The sequence below is a fragment of the Heptranchias perlo genome, chromosome 8 (genome assembly GCF_035084215.1).
Source record: "Heptranchias perlo isolate sHepPer1 chromosome 8, sHepPer1.hap1, whole genome shotgun sequence".
NCBI lineage: Eukaryota > Metazoa > Chordata > Chondrichthyes > Hexanchiformes > Hexanchidae > Heptranchias > Heptranchias perlo.
This window is the reverse complement of record NC_090332.1, coordinates 32083169-32109437: the sequence shown is the minus strand read 5'-3', so window position 1 is coordinate 32109437 and position 26269 is coordinate 32083169. Positions and strand designations below refer to the sequence as shown.

Here is a 26269-nt window from a genome sequence, read left to right as displayed (position 1 = left end):
ATTTGATCTCCCTTTCAAGCCAGCTGCTTTTTTTCAAGTCCTGATTTAAAATTAACGTTAAGTAATCTATACATATTTTGTTCCATTAATTTGGCCATCTTGCTATCCAGGAAAATAATCTTTTTTTAAAAAAGGCTGAAGCCGCATTTGTAAAGCATCTAAACACACTTTACATTTGGCACTTCTGTAGTTCAAATGTTGGTATTGTGACATGGGTGCCTGAAGCCTGGGTTTATCTTGCTAAATTCTGTTCCTACTTTACAACAGTGACTACACTTCAAAAGTGACTGTAAAGCGCTTTGGGATGTCCTGAGGTCATGAAAGGTGCTATATAAATGCAAGTTCTTTCTTTCTTTCTTTCAAATTTGTTCTTTTATCACAAGGGCAGCATGGTAGACTCAGGAAAATGTGTAAAATTGTCTTTAGTCAACTACCTTGTTTCCACTTGTGGGAGAGTCCAGAATAAGGGGGTATAAAGATAAGCTAGCCATTAATCAACTAATCCACTAACCTAACAGATCAAATAAAACATTTAGGAGAAATTTCTTTATACAGAGAGCAGTGAGAATGTGGAATTTTCTGCCAAGTGTAGTGGTTGAAGCATTTAAGGTGAGGCTTGATGCATACTTGAGGGAGAAGGTAATAAAGGGGTACAGGGCAGGGTGGAAATAGATAATTAGAGTGGGAGGAGACTCATGTAGAGTATAAACACTGGCGTTGACCATTTGGGCTGAATGGCCTGTTTCTGTGCTGTAGGTTCGATGCTACCTCCTAGAATTTGTCTTGATCTCTTAATTAGATTTCATGAAAAACTCATGCTGCAAATCTGTAAACAATTTTACAACACCAAGTTATAGTCCAGCAATTTTATTTTAAATTCACAAGCTTTCGGAGGCTTCCTCCTTCGTCAGGTGAACGATGTGAAGGAGGAAGCCTCCGAAAGCTTGTGAATTTAAAATAAAATTGCTGGACTATAACTTGGTGTTGTAAAATTGTTTACAATTGTCAACCCCAGTCCATCACCGGCATCTCCACAGCAAATCTGTAACACCTCTTTGAACACCTATTAATTGAGCCCCAGCCATCCATTGTTCTGCTGACAACCCACTGCTTGACTTATTAATGTGAACAGCTGCTGATAGGAATTCTGTATACCTTCTGGGTAATTTAACATTATAGGAATGTAACCTATGACAGGTATCCCCATTCTCTCTCTATCAGGCTTATCTTGCTGGTGTTCCTGTGCTGGGGACTAAGGGCTAGAGGTATGGTCAGAGGACAGTGAGCAGCTTGAATAAAACATATTTTTGCAATGGCTTTTCCAGGAGGGGACAGAAAGGAATGAAAGATTTAAAATGTACATAGCACTCAAGACGCTTCCCAACTAATGAAATATTTTTGAAGTGCAGTGTTTCATAGGTGAATGTGGCAGCCAAATTACACACAGCAAGGTTCATAAATAGCAAATGAGATAAATTACCAGATATTGGTAATGATGGTTGAAGGAATAATTTTGGGTAGAACGGCCTGCTCTTCTTCAAATGGTGCTATTACAACAGCAACAACAACTTACATTTATAGTACGCCTTTAACATAGTAAAATGTTATAGGATCTCTTGAACAGACAGTCAGGGTCCTAGTTTAATATTTTACCGAAACACAGCAGCCCTAACAATGCAACACTGCACTGAAGTATCAGTCTATATTATATACTTATGTCCTGGAGTGGAGCTTGAAACTATAACCTTCTGACTCTGAAGCAAGAGTGTCGACAATTGAGGCAAGCTGGATCTGGGAGGGGATAATTAACTCCTGATTCTCACACATAGAAATGTGTTTGATTTCAATGCTTACTCTGGCCTTTTAGGATAGGAGTCATTTTCATGGGCTGCATATGTTTCTGGATCAATAACTTGATCTTGTATTAATAATGTATTTCACAATTGGATCTCTGAATTACACAGTGGAGCCTAACAGTGCCACAGGGTCCAACATCCAATGGAATATATAAAAGGAATATATAAAGAAGGTGGAGAGCAGAACATGGAGGTCACTCTCCCAAGTAAGAAGCAGTATTTTGGGTAGCATAAAAGTGTCATAAGTCAGCAACGTTACTAAATTGACCACTTTGCATCAGTCAGTTACAGATGATCATTTAATTGCTTTTGTTAAGAGTATAACAAAGCCTGGAAAGAGAAAAGACCATTCGGCCCATCAAGTTTATTCCATCCAGAATCCATGGGCTTGATTTTTACTTGGAGCAGGGAATTCAGCAGGTGGGTAGATAATCATGTGGGAAACCCAGAAGTAAAATGAGCGTGTCGGAATCTGCGATCGCAACTCAGTTGAAGGCACTTAATTTTACTTCCATGTTTTGCGTCTCCAAGCTGTGCAGCAGGCATACTGTGCATCCAGATGATGCAATCTGAACTCCACTATTTAAAGGGCCAATGCAAAAATGGATTTTGGAGGAGAAAGGGGGAAATGAAGCCGTGGATGGACATAGAGGAAAGGCAGCACCCAGGTTCTCGGATTCGTCACTTGAAGTACTGCTGGGTGCTGTGAGAAGCAGGAGGGAAGTCATCTACCCAAGTGATCAGAGGAAGAAACCTGGCTCTGCCACCAAGAAGGTGTGGCTGGAGGTGGCAGAAGAAGTCAGCAGCAGGAAGACAGTGCCCAGGTCTTGACTGCAGTGCAGGAAGTGTTTTAATGACCTAACCAGGTCAGGAAAGGTGAGAACTGGGAGATTTAAACTTTATAAAATGAACAACAATTGGCATTACATAGCGATGTCCCTAATGAATGCCACATGATCAGCTTTTGCTGATTCACCCACATCCTGTGTTGTGCAAGACCCCCCCCTCACTCTGCATTGGCACGTCTACTCCATCACATCACTCCTCACACCCACTTAAGTCTCAGCATCAAACATCATTCACTTTCTACGTACTTTTTCACCTCCCCATTTATGCACTCTTGACTGCCACTCACCCCAATCCTGATGCAATGTGATGCATCTGTCTGATAGTCACCCTCAGATGCATCTGTTTCATAGTCAGCCTCACCCAAAGCAATGCATCCATCGGGTGAATATGACACCTTCAGTCACTCACAGGTCTGTTCTTTCTCCCTTTTGTAGGAGAAAAGAGCCCAAAATGCAAGGGAGAGCGGAGTTGGACCACCACGAGTAGTCCAGCTCACAGATGCGGCGAAGGAGCCATGGAGATAAATGGGACAACTGCATCCCTATTCATCGGAGATGGAGAGATTGGGAACCCGCAGATGCCTGGTGACAGAACTTCATCATCTTTCACACACGTGATGACTTTATTTCATCAATCACTGAACTCTGACTGAACTCTGACAGAACTCAGTAAGGTGATTGGCAAGATTGTTACTTTGCCGTTGAATAATTAATATCGTTTTCTGTTGTCTTCCAGGGCCTTTACTCACTCAAGATGAATGTGGCGAGATGGAAGAGATCGATTCCTCAGAGGACCTCATTCCTTCTGAGCGTGCACCGCACATGACATACAGCCATGCACCAGCGCAGATACTGGTATTTTGGTGGATCCTGTTAGTGAGATAGTTGGATTGTCGGTTGGTAATTCACCATTTACAAGTGAGCACGAGCAGACACTGGTGGTAGGGACAGCTATAGAGAGTCCACTTCAGAGGGCGTAGGTAAGTGCGAGAATGGCTGCAATGGAGAGAGTGGCTGCCTCCATTGAGCTTGAAGCATGGCTCTCAAATAAGGCTATGCAGGCCATGAAAATGACCGTGCAGACTTTGAATGCCAACATACCTGCTGCCTTAAACAGGATGACAGATGCCTTATCCGTGTCTTACAAGGCATCACTGTTCTGCACCAAGCTGCTCTCCAGCTGAATGGTAGGAGTGATGTGGCGCTGGCCCGGGAGAGGGATGATGGTGAGAGGGGACATGGAAGTGGGAACTCCACTCAAAGCGCCTCTCACCCATTGCCCCCGCCCAACCCAACCAGTACCCGCAATGCTGCCTCGTCTCCAGATGGTTGAGTCTGCCCCTGCACAGGTGCAGGTAGAGAATTCTTTGACGGGGTCCTCATGGGCTCCAAAACCCAGAGGTCGTAGGCCAAAGCCATCTCAGCAGTCAGGGCAGCCTGCCTCTATCTCTGCTGAAGCCACAGGGGATTCACCAGGTAGAAGCGGTAGAAAGCATAAGTTAAAGCAGTTGTAGTTAACCAAGGGTTTGCACAAGGGTGCTTTAAGAAATATTATGTTGTCCATTCTCCTTTTGTTTATATTGGACATTACATTTATTGATTATCACCATCACCACGTCTTGCCCATTATTGCGTCCCGAGTATCAAGTTGCCATTTCATTTGCTTCATCGTGAGTAGCAATATATGACGATTCCTATTGGATGAATGTGTAATAGGTGTATGCGTGATTGAAGGACTGTTTTGTGCAAAGGGAGGGAGGGTCGGTGGTCGTGGTCGTGCTTGTGACAGGTGGTCTGAGTATCTCAATTTCTTCATTTTGCAACTCTCATTTATGAGAACCTGTGAGATATGAGGACATCACAGGCAGCAATGTACATGGATCGTCTGGCAATGCGTGTCCCATATTCATCTTCATTCTCCTCCTCCTCCTCCTCGCCTTCTTCCTTTTCTTCAATGTTGCCTCCAGCAGAGGATGCTTGATGAGCACCTTCGTTCTCCTCCGCCTGTAACCCTCTCTGCTGAGCTATGTTGTGCAGGATGCAGCACACCACGATTATTCTGGACACCCTCGCTGGCGAGTACTGAAGGGTTCCTCCTGACCTATCCAGGCACCTGAAGCACATCTTCAACATGCCTATGGATTGCTCAATGACAAACCTTTGGTCATATGGCTCTGGTTGTATCGCTGTTGTGCTTCGTTGGTAGGATTCCTCACAGGTGTCATGAGACATGTCTGCAGGGGGTATCCCTTGCCTGCGACGATCCAGCCATTAAGTCTGTCTCCTGTCTGGAAAATGTATCGAATGTTGCACTCGTGCAAAATGAAGGAATCATGATAGCTGCTAGGGAATCCAGCGCACACCACAGAAATCTCTTCCTGTGGTCACACATCAGCTGTGCATTGATGGAGCAAAAACCCTTTTGGTTTATGAAGACTCCTGGATCATTTGGTGGTCCTCGTATTGCCACGTGTGTGCAATCGATTGTGCCCTGCACCCGTGGGAAGCCAGCCAGAGAGGTGAAACCCTCGGCCCGCTCACTGTGGCTGATGTTGTCACGGGGGAGGTTCACGTAATCGGACACCCTGGCAAACAACCCATCCGTCACCTGCCTTATTCACTTATGTGCAGACGATTGAGAGACCCTGCAGATGTCACCAGTGGCTCCCTGGAAGGAGCCAGAGGCAAAGAAATTGAGAGCAGTGGTAACTTTTACTGCCACCGGCAATGCGTGACCACCAGGTCCAGCAGGTAGCAGCTCTTCCTCGAGAAGGCTGCAGATGTCCGTGACCACCTGCCAACTCAATCTGAGCCCGCGTAGGCACTGCTCTTCAGATTAAGTCCAGGAAGCTCAGCCTCTGCCTGTACACCCTCTCACATGGGTAGTGCCTCCTGCGAAGTTGACTCCTCTGTTGGTCCCGTCTGTTGTTCTCCAGGTCCTTGTTCCACACCTCTGTCTTGTGCACCAGCAGATCCCAATGTAGCACGACATGGCTGACATGGATGTTCATTTTCCTCCTCCTCCTCAGATATCCTCTCGAATACATCCATTGCTCCTCCCCATCCTGATCTTGTCAGTTTGAGAGGCTGCAAATTTTTCCTAATGTTGTCTCAACAAAGAACTCTCAGTCTCAACACTTGAAGAACTCTCAGCCAAACGTTTGCCTGAGAGAACTGAGAGACCAGCTGCAATGCTTCAGCTTTTATTCAGATGTGTCAATCACAGGTTTAAAGGGCTAAATGAACTTCTGCATGAATCTCGCCTCCGTTTCACTGGCGAGATTGAGAAGCCACAGGAAACCTGTACAGGTGAGGTTAAAGTCGTTTCAGACTTAGAATCCACAAAAAATTAAGTATCTCAACTATTTCAATGAGGTAAATTGCCTCTTTAACAATCCGCCCGCCGGAATTAAGTGGGAACAGGACTTCCGGGTTTCAGATGCGTGCACGCATCCAAACGCACCTGGGTTAAACCCGGGAGTGGGCACGTTGGAGCTGGGTTGCGGTCCCACTTCAAAATGCTGCTACTTTAACCTCCCATCCACCCCCAACCCGCCCGTCCTTTGGGGTTAAAATTACCCTCCACATATGATTATTCTATCATGGACTTACCCCCGCCTTGCCCTGCCCTGCTCCACCCCATATATTATGCAGCTTTTAAATCTTGGCTCCTCCTATGCTGTGGTGTTGTTGGTATTTAAATAGCACAGTACTTAAAGAGCAGAACAACAGCTAACAGGAATGTAGTCTGCTTCTTCAATGCTGCACTCTTTAAATGGCACCCTCCCAACTTCAGTACAGGCTCCAGTTGCCAGTTTAAAATATTGTGGGAAATCTGAACTAAATTTGGGAGTTAAGAAGGAGAATTGCCATTAATATCACAGCACTGGAGAAGCAGAATATATTCCTATCAGCTGTAGCTGTGCTCACCCACTGCTGACAGGAGGAGCGGAGGAACCGCTTTCATCAGCAGCTGAAAGGCATGCCAAGAGTAAAATCGCTCTAAGCTAACCATTTCACCAAATCGGTCACTTTTGACTAATACTGTGGTTGATTGATTTAAGGTGCTTTTAACTTTACCTTTTCTGCAGATTCCTTGTGTGCCAGGAGGAGCAGGAGTGCACCCCCTAAGGAGCCTTTGGGCCTGTCCAGCCCAATTAACTTCATGTTGGGGACTGTTGCCTTGTGTCCCCCAGCATCAGTGGGCGCCCGTCCCAATTTCTGCTCAATTACTGAATTGACTATTAATGAAGGGGAGCAGGGATTGTTCAGCTGAAGAGCTCGGCAATGAGCTGCTGCCAAAGAGTTCTGGCTGCAGGAAGGTGTTGGAGTGATCCTGCTTGTTCGCCATCCTTTATATCAGGATTGTCTCCCATACATTACTGAAGGTCCTCGTCCAATGGTGGCTCCATGTGTTGCCCTATTGCAAAGCAAAGTAATGTAGCTTACAGTAAATCACAATCATTGGAAACACTCTGTTTGAATATTTTAATTGGGTTCTCACTTGTTTGTGGTAGGAGTCATCTAAATTGTAGTCCACATGGAAAGCGGTATGTCAGATTTTTTTCCGATTTTCATTTCACAATCATCCTGTTTACATGCACGGCAGCAGTGAAAATGAAAATCAGCCCCAATGTCTGGTGACCCCTTTACATGCTAAATTGTGATGAAAATTGCCTGTGCCTTGCAGAAAATAACTAAGTATGACTGATCCAAGCCTGTGTCACCCATTTTAACCACCCCACGAGCTGCTCTGAACCACAAAGAATCCAAATCAAAAATTTAATAAACAAATGTAAATTTTTGTCACTTGCCCCTATATCCCCCTTTCTAATGAACCCACTGAACAGAATCCAGAAATATCAAAGGGGTAATTTTAACTTAACTTGCCAGGCAGGAAACCCATGGGGTCGGGTGGCATGCCGGTTTTACGCCCCGCGCAATATTACACTCCATTGACTGGTGGGTTAGGTTAAAAATTGACACCCAAAGTTTCACCAAGAAAGAAAAGACAAAACTCCTGAATTTTTTATTGCAATTGTTTTTCAGTTCTAGTACATTATAATGTTTTGAATGGTTCTGCAAATTCACTGCAGTTCATTCAATATCTACAATTCAATCATCAGAATTGTCATTCTGAGGTTGAATATAATTTTTATGAATTTGGACACTCAGTCATTAAAATGAGTCTTTTGCAGTTCTCGTTAAATTAAGATTTAGTGACACAATTTGATAATAAATAATGGGCTGGACTTTGCTGTGAGCGGTGAACGAACGACGCCAGCTGTTCGTTAGATTTGCACTTGCCCATAGAGTTTCAATGAGCTTTTACAACAGTAAGTTCCTCTAAATTAGAAATCCAAAAAGCATGGCACCCTCTATAGGGCATCTGAGGCCCGTGTGAACAGGGCAAGCAGCTGTGTACCTCCTTAACCAATCGGATTGAAACATCATTGATGAGTAGCACAGACTGAACCAGGAATTGTAAGTTAGAATAGTGAATTCAGTATCAAATCAGGTACAGGAAGCAAAATAAAGAGAGGGAAAGAAAGATTGGATTAAACAACAGAGTTAAAAGAGACAGAAGGAAAAAGCAAGAAAAACATTTTTTATCAAATTTTTATTTAAATATTCAACAATAATTAAAAGCTGAAGAAATGAGACTCCGCACTTGTAAAAGGTTAATTTTCAGTGCCAGAGAGGATGTTTGGCAGTAATTAAGACTTACTACGCCATTAAAATGGTACTTAGACTTGAAATGACTTGACTGAATTGAAGTAGGTCAGCAACTGGTGGGGAGGACAAAGAGGACCTCCAGGTAAGTGAAAACATTTCCTTTGTGGACAAGATGAGCAGGAGTGCTCTTCTGGGCCCCACAAGGAAAGTTGTGGCCTCCCCAGCCCCGGACTTCCTCCCCCCTACCCCTCCTCCCCACCCCTCCTCCCCACTCACCTACAAGCTGGTGGGTGGCCAATGGCTGCCCAATCTTCCCCTGCCAGCAGTTGCTTTGTGACCTCTTCCCTTTCCGGGCAGGAAGTGGGCCGGTAGCATTTAAATGAGGCCCTGGAGTTAAAATTTGCCGGGCCTGAAACTTAAGCCAGAGAGTGCGAGATGCACGCCTGAAACCCATTCCAGGTTAAAATAGACCCCATTATTTCAATTGGTAGAAACTCTCGGGGATTCAGTGGTTTCAAAAATTTAAATTCATTCACAAGTTCCAGTTTTCAACACTTTAGATAATGTGATCTGCCTTTGCCCCTTTTCAGCACGTCCACAAAATGACACCAAATGATTTCTGACAAGACCAGCCTTTTTTAATTGCAAGTATTCTTCAGGTGCAGTGTATTACCATACATTACCATGATGGCATACATTATACAAGATACAGTGTGACATTTAAAAGTGGCTTGCAATCAATCCTGGCAGTTAACTCTACTAATTGGCAATTGCATCTGGTACTTTGCAATGCTTACCTTGGGTTCCCTTTTCTTGCTCTTTCTAGTACATCTCTGCAATTTTCATTAGTCAGGCAATTTCTGTGTTTTCCCCACATGGTATCTGAATTAGAAGGTGGTTTTGTTGATTTGTCTATCTGTTGCTAAGCAGGAATAGGGATAAGAGTTAAAGTCTGAGTCTTTTTAAATGTTATGCTAGATAATGGCTTGAGTTTGTTTCGGCATAGCGACTCAACAATTGACAATGTAAATGATTTATTAGAGCATTCGGACTGCAATATAAAATAGAATCCTAAAGTTTGATTTTATTTAAATCCAGTACATAGTACTTTTTTATATGCTGAGATTGAGAAATGCATATGATGAATAAATTATTTACACAGCTTTCTAAAATTCAAATAGCACACAAAAAATGTTCATTAGATACTCCTTGAATTTTTGGGTCCTGTCTGCGAAAAGTGTTTTTTCAATTAAAATTAATTTCATAGTTAGTTAGTTCTTTAGGGCATTTCCACATCAAATCATAGAAATTGCAGTACCAGAGGGCGGTACTTCTGTCCATCACACTTGTTAGAGTGCAAGCTCTTCAACTTCCCATTTCCCCACCCTTTCACCATATTCATTTGAATTCTTTTCAAATACTTATCTAATTTATTTTAAGGGTAAACTCAGCAACTACAGGCCAGTCAGTTAACCTCGGTGGTGGGGAAACTTTTAGAAAAGATAATCCAGGACAGAATTAACAGCCACTTAGACAAGTGTGGATGGATTAGAGAAAGCCAGCACGGATTTATTAAAGGCAAACTGTGTTAAGCTAACTAGATAAAGTTTTTTAATGAGGTAACAGAGAGGGTCGATGAGGGCAATGCAGTTGATGTGGCGAACTTTCAAAAGGCATTTGATAAAGTGCTGCATAATAGGCTTGTCATCAAGATTGAAGCCCGTAGAATAAAGGGGGCAGTAGCAACATGGATACAAAATGAGCTAAGTAACAGGAAGCAGAGAGTAGTGATGAACGGTTGTTTTTCGGACTGGAGGGAGGTGTACAGTTTTGTTCCCCAAGGGTTGGTACTAGGACCACAGCTTTTCTTGATATATATTAATTACTTGGACTTGGGTGTACAGGGCACAATTTCAAAATTTGCATATGACACAAAACTTGGAAGTGTAGTGAAAGTGAGGAGGATATAGACAGGCTGGTGGAATGGGCGGACGCGTGGCAGATGAAATTTAACGCGGAAAAATGTGAAGTGATACATTTTGGTCGGAAGAACGAGAAGAGGCAATATAAACGAACGCACAATTCTAAAAGGGGTACAGGAACAGAGAGATCTGGGGGTATATGTGCACAAATCATTGAATGTGGTAGGGCAGGTTGAGAAAACAGTTACAAAAGCATACAGGATCCTGGGCTTTATAAATAGAGGTATAGAGTACAAAAACAAGGAAGTCACGATGAACCTTTATAAAACACTGGTTCGACCACAACTGGAGTATTGTGTTTAGTTTTGGGCACCGCACTTTTGGAAGGATGTGAAGACCTTAGAGAGGGTGCAGAGGAGATTTACTAGAATGATTCCAGGGATGAGGGACTTTAGTTACATGGATAGACTGGAGAAGCTGGGGTTGTTCTCCTTGGAACAGAGAAGGTTGAGAGGAGATTTGATAGAGGTATTTAAAATCATGAAGGGTCTAGACAGAGTTCCCATTGGCAGATGGGTCAATGACCAGGCAACATAGATTTAAGGTGATTGGCAAAAGCACCAAAGGTGACATGAGGAAAAACTTTTTTATGCAGCGAGTGGTTAGGATCTCGCCGGTGGGGGGCTGGTGGTGGAGGCCGATTCAATCGTGGCTTTCAAAAGGGAACTGGATAAGTACTTGAAAGGAAAAAAAATTGCAGGGCTATGGGGATAGGGCGGGGGAGTGGGACTAGCTGGATCGCTCTTGCATAGAGCCGGCACAGACTTGATGGGCTGAATGGCCTCCTTCCTTGCTGTAACCTTTTTATGATTCTATATATTATAGCTTCAGCCTCAATAGTCACTTATGGTAAAGCATTCCAGTAATTCTCTATATGAAAACATTTCTTCTAATCTCCCCTTTCATATATAAATATAATGTGTGTGGAAATGAAAATATATTATGGGAGTATGTTTTGTTTTTGTTTTTAGGTTGGGGAGATGAGAGCTCATGCTGCTGAATGGACAGCCAATGTCACAGCAGAATTTAAAGAGACTCGTAGACGGCTGAGTGTGGAAGTTTATGACAAGTTCCAAAGAGCTGCATCGATCAAAAGGAAACTGTCCTCAGAACAGGGAGGGCAGCAAATGCAAGAGTCAACTCCAAGCAAAAGAACAATGTCAGTCAATCGAACTGATGAAAAAGATACTCTGCCAACATTGTCAAAAAGTGGTAGTCTTTATCTTAATGGCTTAAGTTCTCAATATGCCAGTGGAGAGATCTCAGTTATTGAAGACATCAAGTAGCAAGCATGAACAGTAATAAACAAATTAATCGTGTTCAAAGCCAAAAAGAACCAAACTTTTTTTTCAAAAGCAAAAGACAGTTTCGCTCAGAGAAACCATCACCAGATAAAATCTTTGTTAAAATCACAAGGTCACAAGATAATGGTGCTGTGAAAGAATGTAGTTTGGAATTCGTTCACTTCAATTTATATTTTATCTGATTTCAATATTGATCTATAATATTGCTTTATACCAACAGTAATTCTAACCAGTGCCTTAACTTTTGGCAGATGCAGAACCTAGCATATATGTCATTTGCATGTCTGCATGGGTGTTTTGGTTTATTTTAAATTTCTACCACATGGACTGCAACGGTTCAAGAAGGCGGCTCACCACCACCTTCTCAAGGGAAATTAGGGATGGGCAATAAATGCTGGCCTTGCCAGCGACGCCCACATCCCATGAACGAATAAAAAAGAAGAATTAAAAAAAAACTTGGTTGTAGATTGTAGAGGAGCAATCTGAAGATTCCAGGTTGAAGCTGAACTCAAAGATCATCAAAACAACACTCATAACCTTAGTTTAGGTACACTGCAGTTACAAGAGTTGCAGAAACACTCTTTGATAAATAGGATAAATTATATAAATGTCCTTTCAGCTATGTATCTTGCATTTACAAGAACATTTTCAGCAAGCAAAGAAGCTTACTGAAAAATTCAGAACAAAGTCTGGGATGTGCAGGATTCATTTTAAAATGGCTTAAACATGAGTACTGCTAAGAAAAGATATATTAGAAAAAGATTTGAAGCATGTTGCATTGTTTTTTTACATTTCAGCATTTTAAACATAACAGTCTATTATAACAGTCACCACAGTTTTTATTTGCTGATCATGAGCAATTAAATCAAAATTAATCAACTGTTCTGCATATATAATATGCCACTATATCACACCAAATCAAACCTGCTTGATCTTTTCTTGATAGTTTTATACCTCAAGGTATCATTTTAACAGACCATATATTACATGTATATGGCAAAGGTAAATGTTAGCTGTGGATGCGAAAAGTTCCTGGAAATAATTTTGCAAACACCAGGCACAGAATAACTTGTAATTTAGACTATTTCCCTTATTCTGTTCACAAATTGTATAAGTGAATCATTTAACATTTATTTTATTTTACACAGAGTAGCACTTTTCAATAATGCTCTTATATCCTTCATTGGAGGGGAGGGGGGAATTCCCTCTGTGCGCTATGTCTTCTTTATAAACAGGTTTATGATTTTATTACACAGCGCACCGAGGAAACCTTTCAAAAATAGTTTGGTTCAAGTCTAGCTAAAAGTTGATTTTATTTTGTGAGAGAGAATTTCTTGTCCTAGGAGCTGACAGTGTGAAAATGCTCTCAAACTGTACAAGTCTGCTCGGTATTCTACTGTTAGAGTATAATCTGGTGTATCTAATTTCAGAAATGTTACATTGCAATGTACAGTAGCAGAAGTCAATTATAGTAAGTTTTTTAGGAAAATAGGAACAAGGGTGGATCATTAAGCCTCTTGAGCCTGTTCGGCCATTCTATTAGATCATGGCTGATCTGTACCTTAACTCCATTTACCCACCGTTGCTCCATATTCCTTGATACCTTTACCTAACAAAAATCTAACAATCTCAGTCTTGAGACATTCAATTGACCCAGCATCCATTAATCCAGTGTTTCAATTCACTTACTATGCCACTAATACTGTACCAGTCTTGTGACAATCTGAAGAATAATTGTAAATTGTTTAGCTCATAAAGAGAAAGGAATTGACCCTTATAGATCAAAAGATGGTGCCTTCAGTTATAGAATATATAATCACTATTCACATTCACTTTTAGGGTGCATTCACACTACAACTATATGTGTCAGTATGAAGTGCTTTCACTTTGTACAGATGTTGAAGTTATAGTGTAAATGCCAACTTGAATCTAGAGTCAGGGCCCAAACTAGAAGAAAGAGACTCATTATGCTTCCTTTAGGAGTCAATTTGGGCCTTCACATTTGATTTGTACTGCACAAGTTTAGAGTTGGTGCAAAGCCAAAATCACTTCACACCAACGCTGAAGTTGCACTGTGAATGAGCCATAGTTTACACTCTTTCAAGTTATTGTTGCTTTCAGAAGTGCTTAGAATAGAAATTGTAAATACAATTGGCAGGCACCACAATTTTAAGCTACAGTGACTAACATGTTGGCTTTGTTCTGCAAGTCTTGATCTAGCTATAGTTTCTCTGCCTGCCTCTAATTTAATATTTGTCTCGTATGTCAGGTATAGTTAAATCAACCAGCTTATAATAAAGTGATGTGTTTTGTGACAAGTCCAAACCCTTAATATTCAGACCCTGAACTACAGTGTAGTAGAATTCCAATTCCTTAGTCCATCTGAGAGCAAGTGGATGGAAATCTTCTTTCTCTCCATGATGGCTTTTGAGGATCACAAGTAAAATAAATGTAGGCAATCTGAATCTAATTCCAAAGTGTTGTGAGTCTGCAGCACAGCATTGGAGTATACGTTGCACATGAAGGGAAGTTGGCTGTACTTAGTTTCCAGTCGCTCACATTATGAATATTCTGGACAAAGTAGCAAATGCAAGTACAATCATAGGTCATCTGGAAATATTCTAGAAGATACCAAGGTCACAACTGAAAAAAGAATAATGGAAATTAATAGCAACTGTTCAATATCTATGAAATATATTCTTATTCTGACTTTGCAATACATATCATGTTAAGATTTGAAATGCTTCATACATACAAATTAAGAAAAACAAATTAGAGATCCCTGAGGTCTAAAAATGTAGTAGCATCAGATTGGAAGCTCGTATAATTATATCTTATAATTAACATTCTTTTCATATAAGATAAAGCATTTACCTGCAGGGTATGGGATGTTGGAACATTGTATTCTGATGTAATTAGATTATTCTAATTCATATTTCATAATGGAAATTGAGATTCAGAAATGGAGGTTTTGTTTTTCTGTGATGCTGAAGCCTACTGTTCACCCAGATTCCTGCAAATTGAAGGGTCAGGAACTGGGAGCAAAGTGTTTAACTTAATACAGTAATTATACAGAGTCTTCTGGTTCTCAATCTCAGCTACCAAAAAGTAAAAAAGAACATTAAACCATATATCTTGATTAATTGCTTCACCTTTGCCTTAAATGCAAATTTGAAAAAATAGATAGGTAATGCAGCTTTACCATTGAGACTAGTTACGTAGTGACAGTGCTGGGGAAGTAAGTCAAACTGTTTATACCTTTGATGTTTGTGATTAGCTGTACTGACTTGACAAAGTTGGGATTGTAGCTATGAACGTAGCAGTGCATAGCCATGTCCCAGGGCAACAACAACAACAACAACTTACATTTATATAGTGCCTTTAAAGAAGAAGGTGCTTCACAGAGGCGTAATCAAAAAAATGGATGCTGAGCCAAAGAAGGAGATATTAGGAGGGGTGAACAAGGATATATTAGGCACACTGACACTTAAATCCACCAGCTAAATAAATGATTATTTTGTTCAGCCCTTGATTGGACAATTGCTTAGCTACCCTCAGCAAGCAGAGCATCACATCTTTGGTCCAATGGAGAGATGAAACTGACATTGATGGCCTAATCAGTGAGAAGCACATTCTCTGCTGGCTAGAGATGACAGTTATTGAAAACTATTGAAAATTTCAAAATGTTTTTGATAATTGAATCAATATTGCAATTAAAGTATTCTAGTTAAAATGACCCATCTTAGATCATAGAAATCATAGAAGATTTACGGCTCGGAAGGAGGCCATTCAACCCATCATGTCCGTGCCGGCAACACCTTTAAACACTTTTCAACCCCTTTAAACTGGGTCGATCAATTGATAGTTCTCTACCTAACAACCTGATTAAAAACTAACAAATTTCATCCAAATGGGTTAAAGAAATTGGTGTGATAGACAAAATGTGGCTTGAACAGGTTGGGAGTCAAAGACCCTCAGCACCTAAGTTGATTAGGCACTATGTTGCCTATTAAGAATGACAGGAAGTATATTGTTGGGCAGCACTTTTTATCTTAGACTGGATTTGATTTTATGATATAAACTTCAACCACGATAATTCATATTACAATGAACTGAAATGAGTTTGTATGTAATGCTATCAAAATTGACCTTCAGTGGTCTGTGCTGTGATTATAAGAGTATGAAATAGTATAGTTACAAAACATGCTTCCATTTGAAAATTTAGCTAAATATAAGCATGAAATAAAATATAAAATATGTGTTCTGAGAATTACACAGTTTATTCTTTCATAAAAGGGGCATTCAAAGGGGCGTTCTTTAGCCAAAGAGGCCCGCTATCTTCTTATGTTTAATTAAATCAGTATCCATTGACAATGTTATGAATAGAAGACCTGTGTCATCAATCAATGAATGTTACTATTCCTCTGAAATTGATTAAGGAAGAAGAGATACTTTCTTGATCAATTATTTACTTCTCTCGTCAAGCTTCTAAACCTCTGGTAAATGAACCATGGTTATGTATGCCTTTATATTGATGTAAAGGGCTAAGGCTGAATGAGGAGTGGCTGTTCAGATCTCATCTTAATTCTCAGTGGCCTAGATTTTGCTGTCAAAATAATGGTGAGGCTAATGGCACTTGCTGATATTTAAGCGTAATAGCATAAATGGTACAGCAACTTAAGGCAAGAGGCAGATATGTGGTTAAATGCCAATACCCAAAAGTTGTTGTCTGAGTTGCACCACTCTGCCGTTAGCTTGATGAAAACAGCATTTCACTGTCTGCCTCACCAATGACATGCATTGAATGTCGTGAAGCTGCTGTATTTGCTCAGTAGATAGGAACTAAACGTGCCACAGAAAGTTGATTCTTGTCATTACAAGCGCAAGTACCCTATTAACAATGTGATGACTGTTAATTACTGCCAATCAACCTCTCTGACACTGAAAATTAACTATTAAAAGTGTGGCGTCTTATTCCTTCAGTTATTAATTTTTAAAATCTCCAAACAATCAACACCTGAAGGAATGAGACTCCACACTTTTAATTAATTTTCAGTGTCAGCGAGGTTGATTGGCAGTAATTAAGACTTTTTTTTTACTTTTCCTTTCTGTCTCTTTTTTCTCTCTCACTTAATCCAATCTTTCTTTCCCTCTCTTTATTTCTCCTTCTGTACCTGATTTGACATTGAATTCACTCACTCTAATTTACACTTCCTTCTCCGTCGTTCCTATGTTTATTTCTCAATCCTTCAATCTGATTGGTTAAAGAGATACACAGCTGCTTACCCAGATGCCTTGTTTACCTCTCTGCGATGTTATCAGCTCGCACTTTCAACAACCTGCCATGCAAAAAATTTAAAAACCTAAACGTGCAAGGGCAAGTCTAACTAACAGCAGAGACCATTAGATGCCCTGCTACAGCAAAATCTGGGCCATTATGTTTTGGTTCTCTAATCTTTGAGTTAAAAAAACACTTTGAGCAAACAGCCTAAGACTGGTCAAGCTACTTACCTTTTTGAAGCCTTTTACTCTCTGTCCTTGATCTCAAGTATTACATAAGCATATAAATGGACTGGATTGGGTATACATTCCACTTTGGATTAATTTCCCTTAACTTGTTAATTCTACAGGCTTAGTATAAATACACTCATTTTAGCTATGGTTTTATTGGACTTGACACAGAATAAATGATGATTGATGTGATATCTTTGTACTATGGGACTCTAGACTTTTGTCTCACTGCACTGGCATTCCTACTCTGTACCCTTGTCTTTGGAATTGAAAGGCCCCAAGGTTTGCAGTGGTACAAATGTAGACCTGACACCAGTATCCTTAGTGATCCTTGGGTACAGTTATATCCAGACTGGGTACATGTATCATAAGATATGTGAATTGTATTGACTCAACCCAGTTTTAAAATCTTCTTGCTGCCTCATTTTAGAGCTGGAAATTGGGCTGTGCTGCATGGCTTTGTAATTGCATCATCTCACTTTGCATAATATGCACCTCTCTCCCCTTCCTCCCAACCAAAAGAAGAAACGTCATTGCCACAAAACTATTAGGAGACTAAAGAAAACTACAATGGGAATAAAACATTTGCACACTATTGATTTTAAATTTGATTTGTTTGTGCAATGCGATTGTTAAACACATAGTGGATTTATTTTATTGTATTTTCTGAAACAGTTTATTAAATATCAAAATGAAATAGTAAAAAAATCAAGATGCTGAAAGTTGATAGAAATGATCAAAATATAAGATATGTACAAACCCTGACCCTTAAATTATGCTGTGATACATTAGTGTGTGAACACTTACTGTGCTCCTATAAAATTTATTTTAATGGAGACATTAATCCATTAATTTTAAATAGGTTAATCTCTTGCTTATTGGGACAATGGAATTACATGCTAATGCTCTAAACATTAATATTGCTAATATTGGATAATTTCAAGGCTCTTGGGTTTTCCCTTTGCCCTAAGTTTCTTTGGCCAAGTTGGTCAGGTTCAATTGGTTTAAGGTTTCCTCAGTTCCACCAATAGCATTCCACTAAACTTTCATTTCAATTTCAACTTTGGTACAAGATTGGGAATCATTTCTCACAGTCATTGTCAAACTGAGGAAATTTGCATTACCTTAGCTGTTTAGCTATTTTGCAAAAAATTATAACTTTTATAATCTGAGAAAGGCTTAGAGATTTTAAAATATTTTTGTGTAATAGAACTAATATCAATCTAATTGTATAAATTGTATGTGGTCTGCTTCTGTAATATAAAATAACCATGTAAAGTCATGTATGGACTTGCAAAGACATCCCAGGTCACTTAAAGAATCCTTAACTATAACTAATTTAATCTTTTATAAGTCCATAGAACAGTTTTCTACTCAGTTACTTGGGGGACAATTTTAACCCTACTCGCCATGCAGAAACCAAGCGGGTGGACAGTTAAAATCTCCCAGGTTACTTACCCACCTTGAAGATGCCGGGAGCTGATAGTTCCCGATTTTAACCTGCTCAACTGAGCAGGCGGCAAGGACACCCACCCAAAGCTGGCAGGGTCCTTTTTTTACATACGCATGCTGGGTCCAGATGACTGCAATTTTAACTCGGTTGCCTGAGGGGGAGGCTGCTAAGTGAACCTAGTGGGCAAGAAGATTGGGGTCAGAAGAGGCCCAAAACAGGTAAGTTTTTAGAACTTTCTTTTACGTTCCCCGTAGGGTCAGGAGAAGCAGGAGTGGGCCTCCCCTGTTGTGGATTCACCGCCACCCCCTCCCCCCACTTTGCGATTGTCAGACCTCCGCGGGACAGTCCAGGCAGCCAATTGAGCCAGCTACCTGGTCTCAGCGGGTGGCCTCCAGGCAGCGTAATTTTCCATCACTCCCTGTTAGCTTCCTGGCTGGAATGGGTGGGAAGTCGGCTGATGAGATTTAAATAAGTCCCAGTAGTTAAAATACCCTGAGCGTAATTTTTGGAGCAGTGGGTGAGTTTCTAACTCACTACTATTCACCCACTGAAAACTGATGGAAGTTTAGAAATTTCTAAAGTGTAACTAAAGTAATGATGTTTAAAATAGAATCCATTTCCCCCCTTTTGGTTACTGTTTAGTATCATAACATATTCTGCACCATTTCTAACTACAGAAAGTAATCTCCACCTGGCCTGGAGTTGCATTTTTTATAATAATGTAACAGGATACAAGGATATAGACTTTCCATTTCTTAACTCATTGGTACATCCAAAATTCAAATTGTGCCTAATAAGTATAAATTACTGTTTTATTCCTAAATGCAATATGTTGTATAAGTAATTTTATTCTTACAATACGCAAGTAAAAGATACAATAGGATCTGGTGATACGTATTTTCTTCATTTATAAAGCATAGAGAAGGATGCATTTTTGTAAATTTGCAATGCTGATTGATAAAGAGATTCTAGAACATGTGGAATATCTATTTTTCAAATGTCAGTGTTTCTTTACATTTCCTTAGCAGTCCTATCCACACCACATATCCTCTAGCCTGTAAGGCAGGCTGAGTCTGAGCTGTCGGTTTCTCACCATCAGTGCTGTGAGTGATTAGACAACAGGAGGCACAGCTTAAGTAGAACAAGATGGAAATTGCCCGTTCATTTCTCCTATCAAAGATGGATTGGCTCCCATGTGCTGTGCTCTGCATATAGTGGCCACGGTAAGAACTCACTTAACAGAGGCAGGCAGGAGTTGAGTGACAGAACATCCCTGAAGCTCAAACCCGAGGATTTCCCAGTGGAACTCTTGCATTCAAACACTTGAGCTACCAAGCTGCCCAACAAGACTGTATTCTGAAGTACAGAGTTTTCAGTGTAAACTAACTGTTGGAACCTTGGTCATTTATTAGTTTAATTCATAAATGTTGTTGCAGTTCTTAAATGAGAACAATAAAATCTGATTATTCCTAACAATGTATTTGAGACTATTGGAGTAATTTTAACTTAACCTGCCCTGCAGGAAACTGACAAGATCAGATCAAGTGCTCGTTTTACACCCTGCCTAATTTTACTTTCTATTGATTTCAATAGGAAGTAATATCGGGCGGAGTATAAGATGGGCGCCCAATCTGATCTTGCCAGTTACCTGCCGGGTGAGTTAAGTTGAAATTACCCCCTGTGTTTCAATAATAAAATTAAGACTGTTGCATAACTCCAGCCAAGTATAAAACTAAAACTTCAAACTGAATGCTGTGTTTTCAAAAATGGGAGATATGTTTTATTTTACATTAGAGATTGCTATTTAACCATGTTTTAGATGTCCAAATCAGAGGCTCTCCCCCACTGGCTCAGCAAGCTTATTTGGTGAGTAGCTGAGCCATATAAACCGGAAAGATTCCCGACTTGGAAATATATCACCATTCCTTCATCGTCTCTGGGTCAAAATCCTGGAACTCCCTAGTTAACAGCACTGTGGGAGAACCTTCACCACACGGACTGCAGCGGTCAAAAAGGTGGCTCAACACCACCTCTCAAGGGCAATTATTGATGGGCAATGAGTGCTGGCCTTGCCAGCAACGGCCACATTCCATGAACGAATAAAAAAGAACATGTATACAATCCAGAAGGGACCATTGGATCACAGTCAAGGTTAGGAACTCTGGCTGATGCATGTTTGCTAAGGCTGTTGTAACATGTAGAAATTTGATGGCAATTGGTTTTGGACGTTGATGCGGTTGCAATATGCGCCCGGATTGTTTGGCTTGCGGCCGGCCTGAAACTTGATCTCAGGCCTTATCTAAATAATCTGGGCGAGCTGCCTGTGCCTGTCACACCTCGACAGGCAGCTCACCCGACTGGTGAATCGAATTTCGGGCTGCCTGTCTTTCCGGCATTGGCCTTCTGGTAATTCCCGAGGTGGGAGGACTGCGGGCTGCGGAGCCAGAAGGACTACTCCAGCACCTCTTGTCTGCACAGGAAAGCTTTAAAAAAAATGTTTCAAAATTTACGTTTTGTTGGCAACCACTTGCAATATTAAGATATGAAAAGCTATGTGCTATGTGCAAGAGTAGATCTCTTTAGCCATAGAAAAAGACATTGATATTTGTGCTTTTTGAAGAAATCCTGGTGGTTATGCCAACATAGCACCTGACAATGCCCTCCAATGTTCACTCTGTTGGAGTTTGTGGGGTCAGTAGTAGGCAACCAATTTGAATGAGATTGATGGGCACCATCACCACTACGGATGCTTCTTGAGAGTTGCCAGAAATTCTGGTGTCTGACCACCATCGGGCGGGGGGGTGGTGTTTAAGGGGGCCGATTCTAATTTTTAAAAAATATACCTGATCTTCTGGGGTCCAGGCCATTTTCCTGGGTTGGACCCCTCCAGTGAGGTCTACTTCTGCCCTTCTGGAGGACAGTATACTTCACGGGTGTACCAGCCTAAAATGTTGTACTGGGTTCCTTATGGACAAGGGAAGTGGGAACGCCCAATGTAGGGAAACCCTGCCCCAGCAGGCTGACCTTCTAAGGGGTGGACAAAAGCTCTGCTCCTTACAAGGTCTACAAGGATTTCCCAACTAAGGCATATCTGGCATATCTGAGTGGTTCCATCAAACTCCCACCAGTCTCCTGAAGAAATTTTGTCCAAGTATGTCTGCAGTGAGCTCTTTTGGGATTATTTGGGGCTTTATCTATGGGTTATGACGAAACCGAGGTTCAAGTCTGAATTCTTAATATCACTATGGACAGTTGTCTGTCTGTCTCTCTTTCTCTCTGGCCCTGAAATTTTGTGAGGGGTTCTATAGGTCTTCCGGCAGTTGTCAGCTGTTTTCCTGTGGCTTCTGCCGGTCTCCCACTGGAGCTATGGTGGGAGCCTAGTCGAATCCCAGGGCCACACACATTCTGTTTTTCTCTTGTACAGACTCTCTATGTAGGTGGCCATTATGGCAATTACCATGTTCATGTACTGAAAAGCTACTGGGGTCCATTTCCGTAAAGGTCATTACCATGAATTTCCCTCCAAAAACTTACCCCTTCACAACAAAATAATTTTACAATAGGAAAAATTGTATTTTAAACGTATTTATTGTGCATCAGAGAACAGGCAGGACTGCTGACTTTTATATTGCTATTTAAAGAACTATCTATACATTTTGTTATGGTTACCATCAAACTTTCCATGACTCATGGGATATTGCTTTATGTACTTTTGCTTATAAAATGATTCTGCAGTCACCAAAATTAAAAGAATGTATGAAATATTATGAATGCAGATCTAATAGTTGGTTGTCATAAAGTTCTTTTCATTGATAAACAGTACAGAACATTGAACATTCATGGGGCATATAATAAGGATAAAGAGTTGTGTACTTTTTGTTTCTGGTAATCATTATTTTTACTTATATATAATTGTATCAAGAATGCATCAAATTTATTGATTTGTTGTTCAAGAATACTGTTATTGTGGGCTAGTATTTTTCAATTCTGTTAGACTTATTGTGACCAAATTTCATTATCCTAGGTTACTGCTAATGGAGACCCAAATGTAGAGGTGTCCACAGATAATAGGCCTCACAGTGTATGCCCACCCACCTTCGATTGGAGGGTCTGAGAAGGAGCTGGGAGAAAAGTCCTGTAGGCCAAAAATAGGTAGGTGCATTTTATCGCAGGGCCAGCAGGATAGGGATCAGAAATTTTTGGGCAGCAGCCAGAAGGCCTCAAATCTGGCAGTCATTACTACTGCTGTAGACCTTTTAGTCCTGTAGCAATAGTTAACCTTCCACCCCCGATTCTAGTGATAATCCTGATTCTGTACCTCTTGTTACCAATTCACCAACCAGTGGAAACAATTTTTCATTATTTATCTGCTCAAAACCATTCATCATTTTGAAAAACTCTATTAGATTCACCTCTTATCCTTCTCTGATCCAATGAAAAATGCCCTAATTTTTGGAGCTTTCCTTCATACATATAACTTCCCATTTCTGGTATAATTCTAGTGAATCTTCACTGTACCCTTTGCTATTATGGGATGCCCAGATCTGCACTCAATACTCCAAGTGTGGCCTAAATCTTATAAAAATTCCACAATGCTCTTATATATAAAACTCAGAATCCCATTTGTCTTTTTTTAATGACATGTTCTACCTGTTCTCTAACCTTTAGAGATTTATGTATTGACATCCCTAGATCTCTCTGTTAAGGATCTTAACATTTATAGTATACTTTCAAAATGTTATTCCACTATGTACTACATCACATTTCTCCACATTGAACGGCATCTGCCACCTATGTCTTCTGATTTGGTATAATCATCAAAGTTCAATATTGTTCCTCTTTTGCTAACCGCCAGATCATTTATATAGATAGAAATCAAAAAAGATTCTAACGCAAAACCCTGGCACACCACTACCCACATCCCACAATCGGAATACATCCATTTACTTTTTGTCCCCTAGTATGCTCTCTATCAATGCAGCTAAATTCCTTTTAAAACATTGTGCCTTAATTTTTTTTAATAAGTCTCTTATATGGCACCTTATCAAACGCCCTCTGAAAATCTGTACTACAACAAATGTAATTGCCTTTTCACACTCTGTAATTTCCTCAAACATTGAACTAAATTATTCAATTTTACAAATCCATGCGGCGGGGTCCCTGATTAGCCCACATCTTTTTTAGTGTTCATTAATTTTATCCTGTATTCTGAACTCTAGGGAGCCAATAATGTGGCCTTGCGCTATGCTGCCAGTAATGGCGCTGCCTTCACCTGCACACGAATGAACTGACCTCGCCATGATGTGTCAGGGGGTTCAGGGCTGCATTGTTGGGTGCCAGCTACTTGTTATCAAGAGGTGACCTTACCAAATTTCAGCAAGTTTACTTTCAGCTTCCAACTGGATGTGTGAGATCCATGCAACAGGAGCTGGTGCCGCTGGCCCAGGTCTCCTACGATGCAAAAGCAGCTTTTATTAATAGGTTTAGTAGCTTGCTAACCAATTTTAACTGCAGTACACAATACAAAGGTCAATTTAGACAAAGGTTACATATGCAGGAATTTGAAAGATAAGGTATTGGAAAGCCAAAGGATGCCTTTTGTATCTAGAAATCTATCTAGCTCCTTCTTAAATATATTCAGTGACTGGGCCTCCACGGCCCTCTGTAGTAGAGAATTCCACGGGTTCACCACCCTCTGAGTGAAGAAATTTCTCCTCATCTCAGTCCTAAATGTCCTACCCCATATCCTGAGACTGTGACCCCTCCCCCCCAGTCAGGGGAAACATCCTCCCTGCATCCAGTCTGTCTAGCCCTGTCAGAATTTTGTATGTTTCAATGAGATTGGGGTAGTTTTTTATATTTCGAGCTCCCGGCAGGGATACTTGCTCACTGACAGCACATATTGGAAATTTGGATTTGTGCTGCAGATAATTTTTGAACCATTTAAATTAATGATTAGCAAATGGTACTCAGCAGGCACCTGAATTTTTAATATGTGCTCCCAGCAGATGAGGCTCCCTGCCAGGCGTGCAAAACTGCAAAATTACCCTCACTGTTCCTGATGTTGAGCTTGGTTGGACCATTCAAATGTTTTTTAAAAAATAATTCACTCAATAAATATTGTTGAAAGCTCCAGTTTTGAAAATAGCAGCCCCCCAGCAATTTTCTGCTGACAGTTTACTCTGAGGACAGGTGTAAATGTTTGACTATCGCATTCCCAGCACAGAACTGCACGTATCTCAATATCACATATTGAGATTTCAGGCACACACTTGAATTCTCGATATGTGCTCCCAACATATAAAACTCTGTGCCAGGAGCACTAAAGATCGGCGGCAGGGAGGAGTGAGGCCTATAAAGGAGGCAGGAGAGAGGCGAGGCCTATAAAGGAGGTGGAAGAGGAGCGAGGCCTATAAAGGAGGTGGAAGAGGAGCGAGGCCTATAAAGGAGGTGGAAGAGGAGCGAGGCCTATAAAGGAGGTGGAAGAGGAGCGAGGCCTATAACGAAGGCAGGAGAGGGGCGAGGCCTATAAAGGAGGCGGGAGAGGGGCGAGGCCTATAAAGGAGGCAGGAGAGGAGCAAGGCCTATAAAGGAGACGGGAGAGGAGCAAGGAGCGAGGCCTATAAAGGAAGGGGGAGAGGGGCGAGGCTTATAAAGGAGGCGGGAGAGAAGCGAGGAATGAGGCCTATAAATGAGGCGGGAGAGAAGCGAGGAATGAGGCCTATAAAGGAGGCGGGAGAGAAGCGAGGAATGAGGCCTATAAAGGAGGCGGGAGAGGAGCGAGGCCTATAAAGGAGACGGGTGAGAAGTGAGGAGTGAGGCCTATAAAGGAGGCGGGAGAGGAGCGAGGCCTTTAACGGAGGCAGGAGAGCAGCAAGGCATATAAAGGAGGCGGGAGAGGAGCGAGGCCTTTAACCGAGGCAGGAGAGGAGCGAGGCCTGTAAAGGAGGCGGGAGAGGAGCGAGGCCTATAATGGAGGCGGGAGAGCAGCAAGGCATATAAAGGAGGCAGGAGAGGAGCGAGGCCTATAAAGGAAGCAGGAGAGGAGCGAGGTGCGAGGCCTATAAAAGAGGCGGGAGAGGAGCGAAGTGCGAGGCCTATAAAGGAGGCGGGAAAGAAGTGAGGCCTATAAAAGAGGCAGGAGAAGGGCGAGGCCTATTAAGGAGATGGGAGAGGAGCGAGGAGCGAGGTCTATAAAGGAGGCGGGAGAGGAGCGAGGTGCGAGGCCTATAAAGGAGGCGGGAGAGGAGCGAGGCCTATAAAGGAGGTGGGAGAGGAGCGAGGCCTGTAAAGGAGGCGGGAGAGGAGTGAGGTGCGAGGCCTATAAAGGAGGCGGGAGAGGAGCGAGGCCTATAAAGGAGGTGGGAGAGGAGCGAGGCCTGTAAAGGAGGCGGGAGAGGAGTGAGAAGCGAGGCCTATAAAGGAGGCGGGAGAAGAACGAGGAGTGAGGCCTATAAAGGAGGTGGGAGAGGAGTGAGGTGCGAGGCCTATAAAGGAGGCGGGAGAGGAGCGAGGTGCGAGGCCTATAAAGGAGGTGGGAGAGGAGTGAGGTGCGAGGCCTATAAAGGAGGCGGGAGAGGAGCGAGGTGCGAGGCCTATAAAGGAGGTGGGAGAGGAGCGAGGTGCGAGGCCTATAAAG

The 26269-nt window shown here is 41.6% G+C and overlaps 1 protein-coding gene across 3 annotated transcripts in view; it reads left to right on the top strand.

The window, feature by feature from the left end:
• LOC137324186 (potassium channel subfamily K member 2-like) overlaps positions 1-11648 on the top strand; it is a 138634-nt gene extending 126986 nt beyond the window's left edge. For all 3 annotated transcript variants that reach the window (XM_067988321.1, XM_067988324.1, XM_067988323.1), the window contains one exon: positions 11334-11648. In XM_067988321.1, the coding sequence (XP_067844422.1) occupies positions 11334-11648 (315 nt within the window). The remainder of the gene's footprint in view (positions 1-11333) is intronic.
• Positions 11649-26269: the final 14621 nt, after the last annotated feature.